We start from the raw sequence: 16,016 nt of genomic DNA, 5'->3' as shown, positions 1-16,016 counted from the left end.
CAAAAATGTCTAAAAAACGTTTTTTCCTTTGTAATTAATTATGGGGTATTCTGTGTAGATTGATGAGGGGGGAAAACTATTTAATCCCTTTTACAATAAGGCTGTAAGGTAGCAAAATGTGGAAAAGTCAAGGGGTCTGAACAGTTTCCGAATGCACTGTACACATACACCACCATTCAAAAGTTTGGGATCACTTCTAAATTTCCTTGTTTTTGAAAGAAAAGCACATTTTTTGTCCATTAAAATAACATCAAATTGCTAGAGGCCAGCATCCCGGTGTCGCCTCTTCACTGTTGACGTTGAGACTGGTGTTTTGCAGGTACTATTTAATGAAGCTGCCAGTTGAGGACTTGTGAGGCATCTGTTTCTCAAACTAGACACTAATGTACTTGTCCTCTTGCTCAGGTGTGCATCGGGGCATCCCAATCCTCTTTCTATTCTGGTTCGAGACAGTTTGTGTTGTTCTGTGAAGGGAGTAGTACACGGCTTTGTACGAAATCTTCAGTTTCAGCTGTGCTAACATAATTGCAAAAGGGTTTTCTAATGATCAATTAGCCTTTTAAAATGATAAACTTGGATTAGTTAACACAACATGCCATTGGAACACAGGAGTGATGGTTGCTGATAAATGGGCCTCTGTACGCCTATGTAGATATTCCATTTTAAAAAATTACATATAAAAAATATTCTGCCGTTTCCAGCTACAATAGTCATGTACAACATCTACACTCTATTTCTGATCAATTTGATGTTATTATAAATCGACAAAAATATGCTTTTCTTTAAAAAAACATGGAAATGTATAAGTGACCCCAAACTTTTAAACAGTAGTGTACATACATACCTATACTCCGGACATTGCTCGTCCATATATTTATACATTTCCATTGTTTTAGAGATTTGTGTGTATTGTTGCGAATTTTTTTATGTTACTGCACTGTTGGAGCACACAAGCATTTCGCTACATCCGCAAAAACATCTGCTAAATATGTGTATGCAACCAATAAAACTTGATTTGGGCAAGTCCAAGAAGTCCCTCTGCGTTTGTCAGTTTTCTTCCTTTTTTTGCCCCATGAATACAACTGTGGTGTGATGTGCACTGATCATAATAATAGTTTGAGTTTAGTACCGGAGTTTGTCAGCTGGGGCGTCCTCATGCTGGGGTTGCTGGGTGTGTGTGGAGGGGTGGTAGGTGGAGGCGTCCCGTCTTATGGCTGAGGCCCCGTTGGGCTCTCTGTACAGGGCAGACGGGCGGTCCGAGGGGCCCGCGCCCAGAGCCAGGCTATGCTGAGAGGACAGGGACACACTGGCGCTGCGACCTGAGGGACCAACCCACACATCACTCACACATGCACAACAGCAAACTTACAAGCTTCTATCATATGCACCAGGGTTCTCCCCAGAGAACGTAAGATGGGAGCTGCGCCACAAAAAAAAAGAAACCATGTAAAAGTTTGTTATGATTGAAGGCAATGTTTTGCTCTAGATTGCAGGAAATGGCAGTTGCAGGTGTTCAAATAAGCAAAAAAATTAAATATAACTTCCCCCCCTCCAGGCCTCCATCCCTGACGGTGTTAACCTACTCCTAGTCAGTTACAGAGACAAACCATAACTTACAGGAGTTGTTGTTGAGGGTCTGGTCGCGGAGCGAGTGCAGCTCCTGCAGGATATTGTCCATGGTCTGCTTCTTGTCCTGCAGCTCCTGCAGCTTGGTCAGCTTCGCGCTCGCCGCGGAGGCCGACGTAGGGGTGATGGAGGTCAGGGAGGTGAGAGGGGGGGGACGGAGGAAGGAGGAGGCGGCAGAGTGGGGAGGAGGGGACGGCTGGGAGGAGCGAGAGCGGCAGACTTCCCGGGAGAGGGAGAGGCTCGCGGCTTGTCTGCGGTTGTCTGGGACTGCTGCCTTGGTCTGAGGAAGGAAAGGCACACAGGATGTTAGTAGGTGCATGAACACAAATAACTCAGCATATATTACTTTGATGGGTAGCACTTCACATTACCACACAGGATAAAGTGACAATAAAATGGTAACAAGTTCTAATTACTCAACATGAAGACTTCATTTTGCCCAGTTATCCCTTCATTTAAATGTAATCATTCTAGTTACAGGGTTATACACCACGTCTGTAATAGAGGGGTAACAATACCTTGTTATTACCACATCAGCCTGTGGCGTAAAGTGCTACCTTTTGATGTTTGCCAGGGTTGTATTCATTAGGCATCAGACAGAAGAAAACGCTAATACTTTTTGCTATGGTGTGCCCTAATTTCTACGACCCGGTATTGTATGTTGCTGGTACCTGGGAGTCGTGCAGCTGGTTGTGGAAGCGCTGAATGAGGTCGTTCAGCTCATCGTTCAGCTCCGAGGTGATGCTCAGCCCTGACACACTGCCTGTGGTCTCTGTCGGCACTGGAACACACACACCAAATGAAAAAGGTTACGTATGTGTGTGTAGCTACCGGCTCTGCATGTGCGCTGTGTGTCCAGTCAGTGTGTGTGCTCCTTTGCATGCGCCCTCTCTATACGGCCCGTGTCTCACCGGTGTCAGCCATGGTGTGGGAGGCGTGCTGGGAGCTGTGCTGCATGGTCAGTAGTGCTGCCTGGCGGCCCTGTAGAGCCCTGAGCTGCTCCTGCTGCTCCAGCATCTTCTTCAGGAGCTCGTGCTGCTTCCTCAAGTTCTCCAGCTCCTCCTTCTGTTCACTGCGGCCTGCAACACGGCCCTGTTGGAGACACACACACACTAGAAAAATCGCCAGCACAAGCAAATCTGGTTGTGCGTCAGATGCTGACCGCGCAGACTTCCTGGTGTTACACAGGCAATGGAAGGGGGATGGAGGGATGCAGAGGGGGAGGGAGAGCAAGGAATGACGAGAGTGAGGGATGGTGGGCAATAAGATTAGCCTCGGTCTGCTTGGGTGACTACTTCTAGAAGCAGCGTCTTACTATCTGGTAGAGATTGTAATGCATATCCCTAGTCAGCGTATCAGATTGGATTGGTCACAAACGAGATAAACACCTCTAATACAAAAGCAAATAATAATAAATAATTGTTTTTTTTTTAAACTAGCTGAAGCAGGAGGGGCTGTCAGAACTAAAGGAAGGGATACTCACGGTGGCGTTGGAGGCGTCCGAGGAGCGCACCTCCATGTTGAGGGAGGCGCTCTCTGGCAATGAGCCTGAACCCACGGCCGAGTCCAGTGTTCCCGCCTCGTCCTCCTCGTTCTCCCTCGCCTACAGAAGAGGGGGCGGTCAGTGAAATAGTAGGCACGTACTGCAAGCACGGGCTCCCTCTTTGGCCTGACCTATACTGACTGTGTAGTGGCTATGGAAACCAGGTCTCCTCAAGCATTTCCTTCCCTTTCAATGTAATACTTGAACAGTGGTTGGAGTGATAAAATTAGTATACAATAATGAAAATAGAAGGACTGCTGATAATTACTCACATAAATGCCAGAGGGGGGTCACCTATTTAATATTGATAGCAAAATCAAATGACGTGCCATCCAGCAGTTCAGAAGCAATGCGTGTCATGTCCTAGATTTGTCTGCCAAATGGAACAAGACACACGACTGTCTTGTCGGCGTGTTTCAGACACCTTGGCATTAAAAAATATATACATGACCAGGGTGCAGTGAAAAGTTCTTAAACACAACAACTTGAACTATCAACAGCAATGTGAGAAAGAAGCCGTGGACTGCAGGCTTCTTTAACTTCTTATGGCTGCAGGGGCAGTACTGAGTAGCTTGGATGAAAGGTGCACAGAGGTGCCCATATTAAACGGCCTGCTCCTCAGTCCCAGTTGCTAATATATGCATATTATTATTCGTATTGGATAGAAAACACTCTGAAGTTTCTAAAACGGTTTGAATTATGTCTGTGAGTATAACAGACAAAAACCTGAGAAGTTCCACTTCCTGTTTGAACTTTTTCCTGAGGTGGCAGATTTTCAACCAAGCTCTCAATGAAATTACAGCGAGATATGGATGAGTTTTCACTTCCTACGGCTTCCACTAGATGTCAACAGTCAATAGAACTTTGTCTGATGACTCTAATGTGAAGGGGGGCCGAAGGAGACAGGAATTAGTCACCACTGCCACGAGCTGATCACCCATTCACCATGCGCCTTCACATGAGGAAGACGTCCGTTCCACCGCTCTTCTGAAGTCAATCTAATTCTCCGGTTGGAACGTTATTCAAGATGTATGTTAACAACATTCTAAAGATTGATTCAGTACATCTTTTGACATGTTTCTACTGACTGTTACGGAACTTTTGGACATTTCGTCACGTTATAGTGGAGGCGCTTTGTGACTTTGGAATTGTTTACCAAAGGCGCTAACCAAAGTAGCTAATTGGACATAAATAACGGACATTATCGAACAAATCAAGCATTTATTGTGGACCTGGGATTCCTAGGACTGCATTCTGATGAAGTTCATCAAAGGTAAGGAAACATTTATCATGTATTTTCTGGTTTCTGTTGACCCCAACATGGCGGCTAATTTGGCTATTGTTCTGAGTACCGTCTCAGATTATTGCATGATTTTCTTTTTCCGTAAAGTTTTCTTGAAATCTGACACAGCGGTTGCATTAAGGAGAGGTATATCTATAATTCCATGTGTATAACTTGTATTATCATCTCCATTTATGATGAGTATTTCTGTTGAAACGATGTGGCTATCCAAAATCACTTGATGTTTTTGGAACTAGTGAATGTAACGCGCCAATGTAAACTCCGATTTTTTGTTATAAATATGAACTTTATCAAACAAAACATGCATGTATTGTGTAACATGAAGTCCTATGAGTGTCATCTGATGAAGATAATCAAAGGTTAGTGATTAATTTTATCTCTATTTCTACTTTTTCTGACTGCTATCTTTCGCTGGAAAAATGGCTGTGCTTATTGTGGTTTGATGGTGACCTAACATAATCGTTTGTAGTGCTTTTGCTGAAAAGCATATTTGAAATCGGACACTTGTGGGATTAACAACAAGAATACCTTTAAAATGATATAAGACACATGTATGTTTGAGGAATTTTGATTATGAGATTTCTGTTGTTTGAATTTGGCGCCCTGCACTTTCACTGGCTGTTGTCATATCGATCCCGGTAGCGGGATGCAGCCATAAAGCCCAAGAAGGCTAGCGTAGCTTGTTTTTACTATCAATACCATAGAAAAAGTGAATTTAAACTAAAAGTCTTCCGAAAGCAGCCCCTTTCATCCTTAAATGACAGAAGGATGGAAAGAGAGATGGGCCAAAAGAGATAAAAAATAAATGAGACAGATCAAGGCAAAGCGAGAGAAAAGGAGAAAAACAACGAGACACAGAAAGAGAGACAGTGAGAAAGCCGGGATAAGCCAGTGTACTGTACTGACCAGCATCTTCTGCAGGAAGCGGAGGTAGGACCTCTCCTGCTCCTTGAGATGGGCGATGAGGTGGGTGAGGCGCTGCACGTTGGCCGGGATGTCCTTCTTCTCCACCAGGTCATCCCTCATGGAGCTGGCCTTGCCGATGTACTCCCGGATCTGAACCAGCTTGCTCACCACCTGACAGGGACACCAGAGAGTGTGAGGGTGTGTGAGGGACAGGGTGTGTATGAGATAGTGTGACAACAGAGAGAGAGAGAGAGCATGTGTGCGTGCAGGTCTGCGAGTGTAAATGATAGAGAGAGCGAGACAGAGAAATAGTGTGAGAGAGCGCGGATACCAGGCCGCTCACTGCAGACTGAGCTAAACGAGGGCAGAACTCACTTGGGAACCTGCGGTGGTGGCATATTTTTTTTTAATTGCCCTCAATACACACTGGTTTCATCGTCATCTTGCTCGCCTAGGCTCCCATCCTTGTTCTACCATTTATTTTCTTACAGGAGCGAGAACACAGCACACCATGTGATCGTTTGCAGACAGTACATGACGATCAGTTCAGTGCAAGCATACTTGAATGGTGAAAATGCTGTTCCAAGGTATGCTATTTATATAGATTTGTCCAAAATGGGTTACTGAGTAGGACAAATTTACCCACAACTAAACTACCTTTATCGTATGCATTGTCCTGTCTGTTCTATTTTAACTAAGTATTGAAAACTACAAACTTCAACCATTTGCATTGTGCAATAAGTAGTTGATCAAACAAAACATACACTGTCTGTGTGTAGTCTAAAATAGAAGTCCTGAAAAGCCCTAATCCTTCAGTAATCCCAAGTGCCTAGACGTTGCCTACCTGGCTACTGTCAATGCTGAGCTCTCCTCTCCCATCCTCCCTAGGGGGAAGGAGCCCTCTCTCGGCCCCTCTACCTAGCCTGGGGGTGTCATTGCTGGGCAGGGAGGGGGTGAACGCGTCCCTGAGACCCAGGCCAGGGCTCTGCTTCTTGGCGGTGGCGGCGACGGAGGGGGTTGCGGGGGCCGAGGCTGAGGGCGCCTCCCGGCTCTTGTTGGTGTTGACGTGCAGCGGCAGGAACTTGAAGGGCTTTTTGTTTTCCGCTGCCAGCTCTCGCTGGTTGTTGGCTGCTGTGACGCGGCCCTGGGAGTCACTGCCGACGCTCCTCTGGGAAAAGAGAGCGAGGGATGTGTCACAACCTGGCTTCCAGTCTATATTACAGTAACCTGGCTTCCAGTCTATATTCCAGTACTATGAAACAGAACGCAGCAGAACCTCTGCGATATAAAAAGCTGGAAAGAAGGTTATTTGGAACATTGAAAGTTTTCAACTATTCACATTCCTTAAGACAACAAGAAAAGTGTGCCTTTTTAACAAGAACAGTACCCTTCCACAACATCTTTGGTGAAATCTACACTAGGGATGCACGATATATCTGAATCGGCCAATATTAGCTAAAAATGGCAACATCGGTATCGGCCCGATGTCTAGTTCACCGCCCGATGTCAAAGCTGACGTGCATACCTATATAACATGACATACTGACGCTACGTAAAATTTGCCGCTACACATGCAACACAGCATTCCTAACCTAGCCCACACAACGTCTGCTGTGTGGATCGAGCAGTCAACAAGTCGAGCAGCCATTCGAAAGAGTAAGAAAAGTTAAGCGAGACAACTCAAAGGCGAAATCCATTAACGGCAAGATAATGGAATTCCTTGCCCTTGACAATCAACAGTTCTCTGTCGTGGGTGAGGTTGGCTTTTGCCGACTGGTTGAGCACCGGTACACAATACCAAGTGCGCTAGATTTCAGATGTTGCCCTACCGGAGTAACACACTAATAGCGTCACTGCTATTAGCTTCACGACTGACATTTGGACCGGCGATATCAACCCCATGAGCATGCCGAGTCTGACATCACAATGGGTCGTCGAGGATTTCGTACTGAGGAAAGTCGTATTGCATGCTCATGAAAATGCTGGTTGTCATTCCGCTGCTGCCATTTCAATGGCATTTGAGAACATGTTTGAAACTTGGAACCATGAACACACTAGCTAGCTCCATTCGAACAACTGACTCAAGAAATAAGCTCATCAACTGCGCCTGCAGCAGACGTGATACCCTCTGTCATGGCTGTGAGAGCAAAATTGCAAGATTATGTTATAATACTTTTATTGCATCAAATGGTTGTTTTATTCAACAGAATAGAGTATTCTTAACTATTGTGTGTGTGTTCTACTGAGGATGGGCCTCTGGGAGATAACACTGACAGGAGATTTACGATGTCTTCTGGGTGATAAAACCTAAAGAGCATTCCAGAGCATGAGTTAATGTTTTTGTTCTATACCGTACCAGGGAGAGATGGTTCCAGTTTGGAGTCAGAAGGCCAGACACTGGTCTCTATACAATGAAAACTGTTGACACAGCAGATACCTATAATACATAGCAAACAGTATCTTTCATACAAATCTTAACCTTGTGACCCATTCTATATATCTGTTGTTCGTCATGTAGGTTAAAAGGGGTGTATCTTGCCTATAAAATACTTTTGTACTTTTGTCTCTCAACGAATCATTTGACCGTGAATCGACGACCAGCCATCATTATCGTAGAGCACTCAATCGATTCACTTATATATATTATATAGTCGTTTCAATGCCATGTGGTGGTTCATTTCTTTACTATCAAATGAGGAGAGACAAACTTATCACACAAGTCAGAGTTATACTTTAACTAAATCTTGAATCACTTATTAATAATAGAGGTCAATACAACGCACACATATATATATACACAATACCAAGTGCGCTAGATTTCAGATGTTGCCCTACCGGAGTTACACACATATATATATATATACGTGTGCGTTGTATTGACCTCTATTATTAATAAGTGATTCAAGATTTAGTTAAAGTATAACTCTGACTTGTGTGATAAGTTTGTCTCTCCTCATTTGATAGTAAAGAAATGAACCACCACATGGCATTGAAACGACTGCTTATAAAAACTGCCAACACAGGCTGTGAACAAGCGAGTCGGTGGCATTCGCTCTTTAAGGTGTCACCGCCATGCTCGATGCTATGTACAAGGACCGCTACTTCGATGCATACAAGAAACAAGGTTTACGTGAAATGTTACATACACAGCTGGACAAGATGGAAACGGACATGGTGACAGTGCGCACCGAGAAAGAGGCCACGAACAGAGAGCTGAAACTTCACTGCTTGACATGTATGATGAAATCCTGGTTGAGAATGAAACGACTGAACAAATGAACAACAAAACAGCACAGCAAGTGAAAGAAATAGGTTTTGATTATGTTTTACTGGTAATGGGGACATACATAAATGCCAACAAAATGACTTTTTGGTCAGTGTGTGTGTAATCTTTATTTAACTAGGAAAGTCAGTTAAGAACAAATTCTTAATTACAATGACGGCCTATCCCTTCCAAACCCGGACGACGCTGGGCCAATTGTGCGCTGCCCTATAGGACTCCCAACCACGGCCGAATGTTAATTATTATTTTACATTTCACCTTTATTTAACTAGGCAAGTCAGTTAAGAACAAATTCTTATTTACAATGACGACCTAGGAACAGTGGGTTAACTGCCTTGTTCAGGGGCAGAACGACAGATTTTTTACCTTGTCAGCTCGGGGATTCGATCTAGCAACCTTTCGGTTACTGGCCCAACGCTCTAACCACTAGGCTACCTGACCGATAACTAGGGTTGCAAAATTCCGGTAACTTTCTCAATTCCCAGGTTTTCCAGAAATACTGGTGGGAAAACTCCTGGAATAAGCAGGAAACCCAGGAATCTCCCAACTGGGATTTCTGAAAAACTTGGAATTTGATTTTGCAACCTTACCGATAACTAATATTTAATTTGTGGCATTTTAAGCATTCTAGTTAAAAAGTTATCACACACACGGACACACCGGTCTAAGGCACTGCATCTCAGTGCAAGAGGCATCACTACAGTCCATGGTTTGAATCCAGGCTGTATCACATCCAGCAGGTATATTTCACTGGTCATCCCCAAAGCCAACACTTCCGTTGGCCGCCGTTTCTTCCAGTTCTCTGCTGCCAATGATTGGAACAAATTGCAAAAATCACTGAAGCTGTAGTCTTATATCTCCCTCTCTAATTTTAAGCATCAGCTGTCAGGGCAGCTTACCGATCACTGTACCTGTACACAGCCAATCTAAATGGCGCACACAACTACCTCATCCCCATATTATTACTTACCCTCTTCCACCCCAGTATCTCTACTTGCACATCATCATCTGCACATCTATCACTCCAGTATTAATGCTAAATTGTAATTATTTCACCTCTGGCCTATTTATTGCCTACTTCCCTTCTACATTTGCACACACTGTATATATATATATATTTTTTTTTTAATATATATATTGTGTTATTGACTGTACGTTTGTTTGTGTAACTCTGTGTTGTTTTTGTCGGACTGCTTTGCTTTATCTTGGCCAGGTCGCAGTTGTAAATGAGAACTTGCTCTCAAACTGGCCTACCTGGTTAAATAAAAAGGTTAAAAAAAAAATATTATCGTTTTTTTGGGCAAGGAAAATATTGGATATCGGTATCGGCCAAAAATGTCATATCGGTGCATCACTACTTTACACATTTCCGGATGAACTATTACCCCCCTTCCAGACACCAACCCCCAACAATCACAGATGAATCCGCCAAGAAATGCATAGTTCAGAAAACTCTAGGGAGAATCCTCTCACCTCATCGAGGTCAGTGAAGTTGATCCTCTGCCGGAGACGTTCCAGCTCGGCCTGATCGGGCACCGACATCTGGGTGGTGTATTTGACGTGGGGGAATGTGTGAGGGGTGTTTGTCCTTCTCCGCCCCGTGCCAGGTGTGGACTCCGGGGAGATGTCATTGGTCAGCCGGCTCTCCACCACGCCGCCGGCTGAGAATTTCTTCCTGTTCTTCTCCGTCGAGCGGTTGGCCTTCTTCTGCTGGATGCCCCAGTCCTGAGAGGGGACAGGAAGCTCAAAAGGGGTGTAGGGTGAAGTTATCCCTAAACACTGATCTTGGGTCAGTTTTGCATTTCCTCCCCACAAATGGTTCAGGTTAGGATTGAGGGAGGGGGAAGCTGATCCTTGACATTTACCTAGGGGAAACTTCAACCTGGAGTTTAAAAGGACAGAAGCTCATATACATGTGTTTTATGTAATACCATGTACTGCACATCATGGTTGCCCAAAGAGGACACACTACAATAAACTTGTTATACACTATTTCAAATCCATGTCTTGCTTTGGTCAGCATTGTAGGTAGATTGAAAGACTCTAGAGCTAGTCAGTGAGTGGGATGAATCCTTACTAAAGCTATAGATACCACAGTATGAGTCATAATAACCATAAAACCTAGCGGACAAACAGGGAAATAGTTCCAACTGTTTTTGCACCATTCATTTTCCCCCCATAAGGGTTTTTAGAAACACATCAAATAAGGACTGTGTTTCGTGTAGATGAATGGTGGGGAAATGATTGGAACCATTTCCCTGTTTGACCTCTAGGCTTTATGGGTATTATGACACCTCCACTGTGGGGCTATATATCCACAAACGACTTACGCAATCACAAAGATTTTTGTTACTTTCGCAAATCTCCAGTTAGGATTTAGCCTTTTAGTGTCCATTCTCAATGGTCCCAAATGCCACCCTATTCAGCAGTACCCTACGTTCGACCAGGACCCATAGGGCTCTGGTCAAAAGTAGTGCACTACATCGGGAATAGGGTTCCATTTGGGACATAGCCATTGTCACTCTCGTCTCCTCTGTACCATGTTGTTGAGCCTGTCCTCCAGGCTGCTGCCGTTGGTAACGGTCCAGTTGTGCAGCTCCTGCTCGTCTGCGCAATCGTCAAAGGGAGAGCCCCCTGTCGCCATGTCCTCCTCCGCTCCGCACCTGTTGGGTCGTTGACATGCATTGTCAGTCAACACTCTAGAACGGCTTTGGACTGGAGACTCTTTCATACTGGCATACTGTAAACAACTCATTTACTCACACACACTCACCAGGTTTTCCGTTAGCCGGTAATTGTTGGCTTTAGGACAATAAAGAAAATGAAGCCGATAAAATTATTGCCAGCCAAATTGAGCAGGAGAATAAAATAAAATCCTCACCGTGCAAAAATAATGCTTCATATTAATTGATGGAAATACATTTCACAGTCATGCTTATCGTCCATTAGGTTATTTCGTTAAATTTAGTGGAAATAAAATTGGGGTCTGCTCCCCCGGGACTGCGGCGCGGAAATATCAGCTCACAGATAACTTCACTCAACTTTCTAGAGCAGTGGTCACCAACCGGTCAATCATGATCGACCTCCAATGTACTCTTTCCACAGAAGTAACAACATTAATTTGTGTATAAAAAGAAAATTGAGACTGGCTACTTAGCTTATTCAAGCCTATAGGCAGAGGGTATCATCATTTCTGATTCTCTGTAATAATGGTATGACAATAACGCATTTTATTTTGTAAAGTCGTTTCTTGCGTCAAACAGCATTTTCAGTCACCTTGCCTGAAGGACAAGTTGATGAAGAGGTTATTGTCAAGCCCTGCATGCTTTTTTCCCAAAAGTCTCATGGAATCCTACATTGAATACCACACATTGGCTGCTACTGTAGGCTGAGAAAGAACAGCTATTTCCATGTTAAAATGTTATGGGACGCATTTTCGTCATGGTTATTGATGCTAGGCAACTCTGGCAGGCCTACATTATGATCAAATAGCCACAGTTGCTTACACACGGCCACTGTTAAAACTAACTTACAGCAGATACAACCTCAGTGCTCAGAGTAACAGCGCGTTAGAAGTTGCACAAAATTTTCACAACTTTCAAAATTTGTTCTCAGCAGACCTGAAATTTGCTCAGTGATGAAGAAAACGAGGGAACATTGCTTGTAATGTATCATTTCTTACCTGCGCACAGCACACAGAGCCGATTTTGAGCAGAATATCACTTGTCAGACAGCGCTAGAGCTGCAGCAGCTCCTCAGCTTGTTGTTGCTGGAGTAAAACATGTACTTTAATAAGACCAGTCATTGGGCAACAATTCTAACGCAGTCACCTGTTCAAAACTGTTTTGATGGCCACAATTAAAAATATGTAATATTTTTATTTCTCAACTGGCAATTGCAACGCGCCTCCCATTTAAGTACAAAGGTAACGGTAGGCATGCTATCAGCGCGGCACCCACCACTTGGCAATGTGAGCTGGCGGCAGTATGCATTTGGAAAACATCCATAATTGTCTGAAACCTGAACGTTTTTATTCATATTATGAGGCATGTCTTACCTTGCTACAAAGCAGTCTAGGAAAAACCTGACCATAGAAACGTGGAAGCAATTATTTTATAAAAATACTTCCTCATATGCCATTTAAACCAGCATCTCTCCTGTTGGTTTTCATATCAAATCCCAGTTATATTAGCAACCTAAGTTTCTAACAGAGATTGTCATCTCAGTCACATATAGAACCGCTGGCATCAGGTGCACTGTTTGTTTTCCCACAAATTGAATTTTAGCACATTTTTGAAAATAATGCTTTAGTGTCTGCTTCATTACAGGAGTTGGATGTTCTGTTAAGATGAATACCATAATCAAAATGTTTGTCATTCTGAGCACTGTGAGTGGACGTCCTAATGGGTTATACACACACAATGCATAACATTATAGCTCAGGAACATTTCTCAAATTGACAGCAAGTTAAAATATTTCAGGTCACTGTTGTCTGGGCCACATTTTCCAAATGGAACCCCTGACACACACACGTCAAAACAAACAAGGAAACCAATATACAGAGGTGTGTTTCCAAAGTAGCTACACCGTAATGACATTAACAGAGTGCATGATTTTAGAGGCGTTAGTTGCGTTCAGAAACAGCCTCCAGACAGAAACTGTGCCTTGTTCGTCGGAATGTTCCTGCAACTAAGCAACAGTCAACATTCACCGACCTTTCCCTTATGACAAGTATTACAGTAAACTAAACCATAACATGTGAAGCATAACGTTAATAATCCAAAACACTACAGCTAGCTTGCTACAAACCAGTGTATGACTTATTTATGACATAGCTAATAGTAATAAACGATACCGATTTCAATAACGTTACCTTACCTATCGATTACGTACCTGTGCGGTGTATTCAGTCACCCACTATTAATTGGTTGGTTTGCTATTGGAGAGGTAGCAGATTGAGTAAGGATTTCTTGATGACTAACTGTAACGTTAGTTAGCCAACTTCACGACAAAAGGCACGGTTTAGTCTAGATGGATTAGCGTTAAACCTCTGCGTTGTAGACCGCTAGAATTCCCGGTAAAGTTTACGAAATTCCCTCCACTTCTGTGAGTTCGCAGGAGCCAACTGTCACTAGCAACAAATAGCCCCCCTCTGAGAACTTCTAACGTAACAAAGTATAAGGGACAAATCGATGCGGCGTATTCATCATTTGGGATACCAAATGTAGCTATGCAATTCTAAACTAGTTTACATTTGGCTTTGTCACTGTTTGGCAACATGAAGTTGAACGCCATGGTAACACTTGAGCCCCCCCTACCTTCCCCGCGAAAACTGGGGGTGAAATTCCGATAATGGAAAATACGTTGAAGGCTAACTAACGTTAATTGTTGCATTCACTGCCCTTGGGAAGTTTGAACAATTGATGTTCAAAACAAAAGCTTGTGTTCAATTCGGAGGGGAAAGTACTGTCACTTGCTAGTAGGAATTACAGTTAGCTAGGAATTACAATACCTTGCTGGCACTTGCGTAGGTAACGTCAACTTGCTCGTAGCTAACGTGACCTATCTAGGCAGCTAGCTGGCCAACTAAAAACAAACAAGATTTCACAGCCTGACAAGATAGCTAGCTACCTACTTAGTTATTGTTGGCTATAACAGTTTCAAAATTAGTACACGTAGCTTGTTAAATACATTAGCTAATCATGTCTACTCGAAAATACAGCACCAACCTAGTTTTGTTTTGGGTAAGGGGGTAGCTAACTTGCTAGCGAGCTGCGTGATGATGCTAAGTTAGCTAACGTTAGCTGGTGGTGAACTAGCCACTTGCCTTGGCTAATAAAATTAGTGGAAAGAAATGCATTACCTCAGTGAATTTTTAAGAAATTATCGTAACACGTTATGATCAACGGCTCATTCTAAGAGCCATGAGAAGGCTGGTTTCTTAATTAATACAAATAAGTCGTTTCGGTGTTGTTGCTGAATCCCCTCAGTCAATGTACGCTTAACCGCCCAGTGTCAGCCATTACATTCCCTGTTCAAGGAGGCGGAGTGATATAAAATAGTAGTGCTACTTGCACAAGAGAACCTCATCATCAATACTGTTATGTTTTTCCTCAAATGCACACACACAGATGTAAGGAGTACAGTATATCAAAGTGACTGTAATTATGTGTACAATATTTGTAGACAAATGTACAGGCAAAGGAACCCCTATTGAATAAGGTACTATTTGGGCTCTCGGATGGTTAATTAATGGTACGTTACGTTGCAAGAATGTCAGTGTTTTGCCTAAAAGTTTAATTTTGAACAGATCAAGTTTAATTAAATTGAATCAAATTGGCCAATGACTTACAGTATTCACTCACACTAGTGTCATGGAAATGTGTAAATATTCAAACTGTTACTAGCTGTAATTATATGATAAGCAAACAGGCCCCATTGTGAATCAATAGAACATACCCTTATCATCTGAGCTGAACGTTTGCCACGCACATACACATACATTTATTTTCTTCCCTAAATTAATATTACATTGAGACTGGAGAGAAGTATAAAAAAAACACCGCAAGATCTGCTTAAGTTTACAGAATGATGTGCCCGACCACCAATTTACAACTGCACTCTGCTACAACTCCATCCAGCTAGATGCTCGCCATCCGATGAAAAACACAAAAGAAGACGACAGCGCAAAAGTAGAATTGGAGGCGAGCATACATCGGTGTAGGCGAGTTTTGATTTGGAATATTCGTTGTTGGGACTAAAGCAAACCAGACGGCATCATTTACTTGTTTTTATTTTATTTACGGATAGCCAGGGGTATGCTCCAACACCCAGACATCATTTACAAAGGAAGCATGTGTTTAGTGAGTCCGCCAGATCAGAGGCAGTAGGGATGACAAGAGATGTTCTCTTGATTCGTGTGTGAATTAGACCATTTTCCTGTCCTGCTAAGCATTGAAAATGTAACGAGTACCTTTGGGTGTCAGTGAAAATGTATGGAGAAATACTTTTATTTTGGAATGTAGTGAAGTTAAAGGTTAAGTAAGGTACAGAGACCCCAATGGATTACAGTTTATTTTGGGCCATAGACCACTTTCAGGGTGAGGAACAGTCTAACATAAAGTTGTAAAATAGTGAAAACAGAATGACACGGTAACATCTTCTCTCTTGCTAAGTCTGTTATTGTATGCCCAATACAATTGTTTGTATTTCAACGATATCTGTACAGCCTTATCATTCATCTGAACTATTACTATATACGGGAAATAGATTATTATGTTGATTCCGTTTACATCACACTCACAATATCACCCTTCCAATATGCTTTTTTTTATCTAGCCCAGCTCAAAACACCA

General features: G+C 43.0%; 1 protein-coding gene across 11 annotated transcripts in view; it reads right to left on the bottom strand.

The window, feature by feature from the left end:
* LOC139579011 (pericentriolar material 1 protein-like) overlaps positions 1 to 14,695 on the bottom strand; it is a 36,027-nt gene extending 21,332 nt beyond the window's left edge. For 4 of the 11 annotated variants that reach the window (XM_071407194.1, XM_071407205.1, XM_071407199.1 and 1 more), the window contains exons 1-9: positions 11,201 to 14,695; positions 10,135 to 10,386; positions 6,223 to 6,546; positions 5,379 to 5,549; positions 3,110 to 3,229; positions 2,538 to 2,718; positions 2,298 to 2,407; positions 1,618 to 1,906; positions 1,130 to 1,319 (exon numbers count right to left, since the gene is read on the bottom strand). In XM_071407194.1, coding sequence (XP_071263295.1) covers positions 1,130 to 1,319; positions 1,618 to 1,906; positions 2,298 to 2,407; positions 2,538 to 2,718; positions 3,110 to 3,229; positions 5,379 to 5,549; positions 6,223 to 6,546; positions 10,135 to 10,386; positions 11,201 to 11,416 — 1,853 coding nt within the window. In that variant the 5' untranslated portion in view covers positions 11,417 to 14,695. The remainder of the gene's footprint in view (positions 1 to 1,129; positions 1,320 to 1,617; positions 1,907 to 2,297; positions 2,408 to 2,537; positions 2,719 to 3,109; positions 3,230 to 5,378; positions 5,550 to 6,222; positions 6,547 to 10,134; positions 10,387 to 11,200) is intronic. The other 7 variants (XM_071407201.1, XM_071407204.1, XM_071407200.1 and 4 more) reach the window with 7 other exon arrangements.
* Positions 14,696 to 16,016: the final 1,321 nt, after the last annotated feature.

Source organism: Salvelinus alpinus, chromosome 6, assembly GCF_045679555.1.
Source record: "Salvelinus alpinus chromosome 6, SLU_Salpinus.1, whole genome shotgun sequence".
Taxonomy (NCBI): Eukaryota; Metazoa; Chordata; class Actinopteri; order Salmoniformes; family Salmonidae; genus Salvelinus; species Salvelinus alpinus.
The sequence above is the reverse complement of the archived record's forward strand: the minus strand, read 5'-3'. Positions and strand labels throughout refer to the sequence as shown.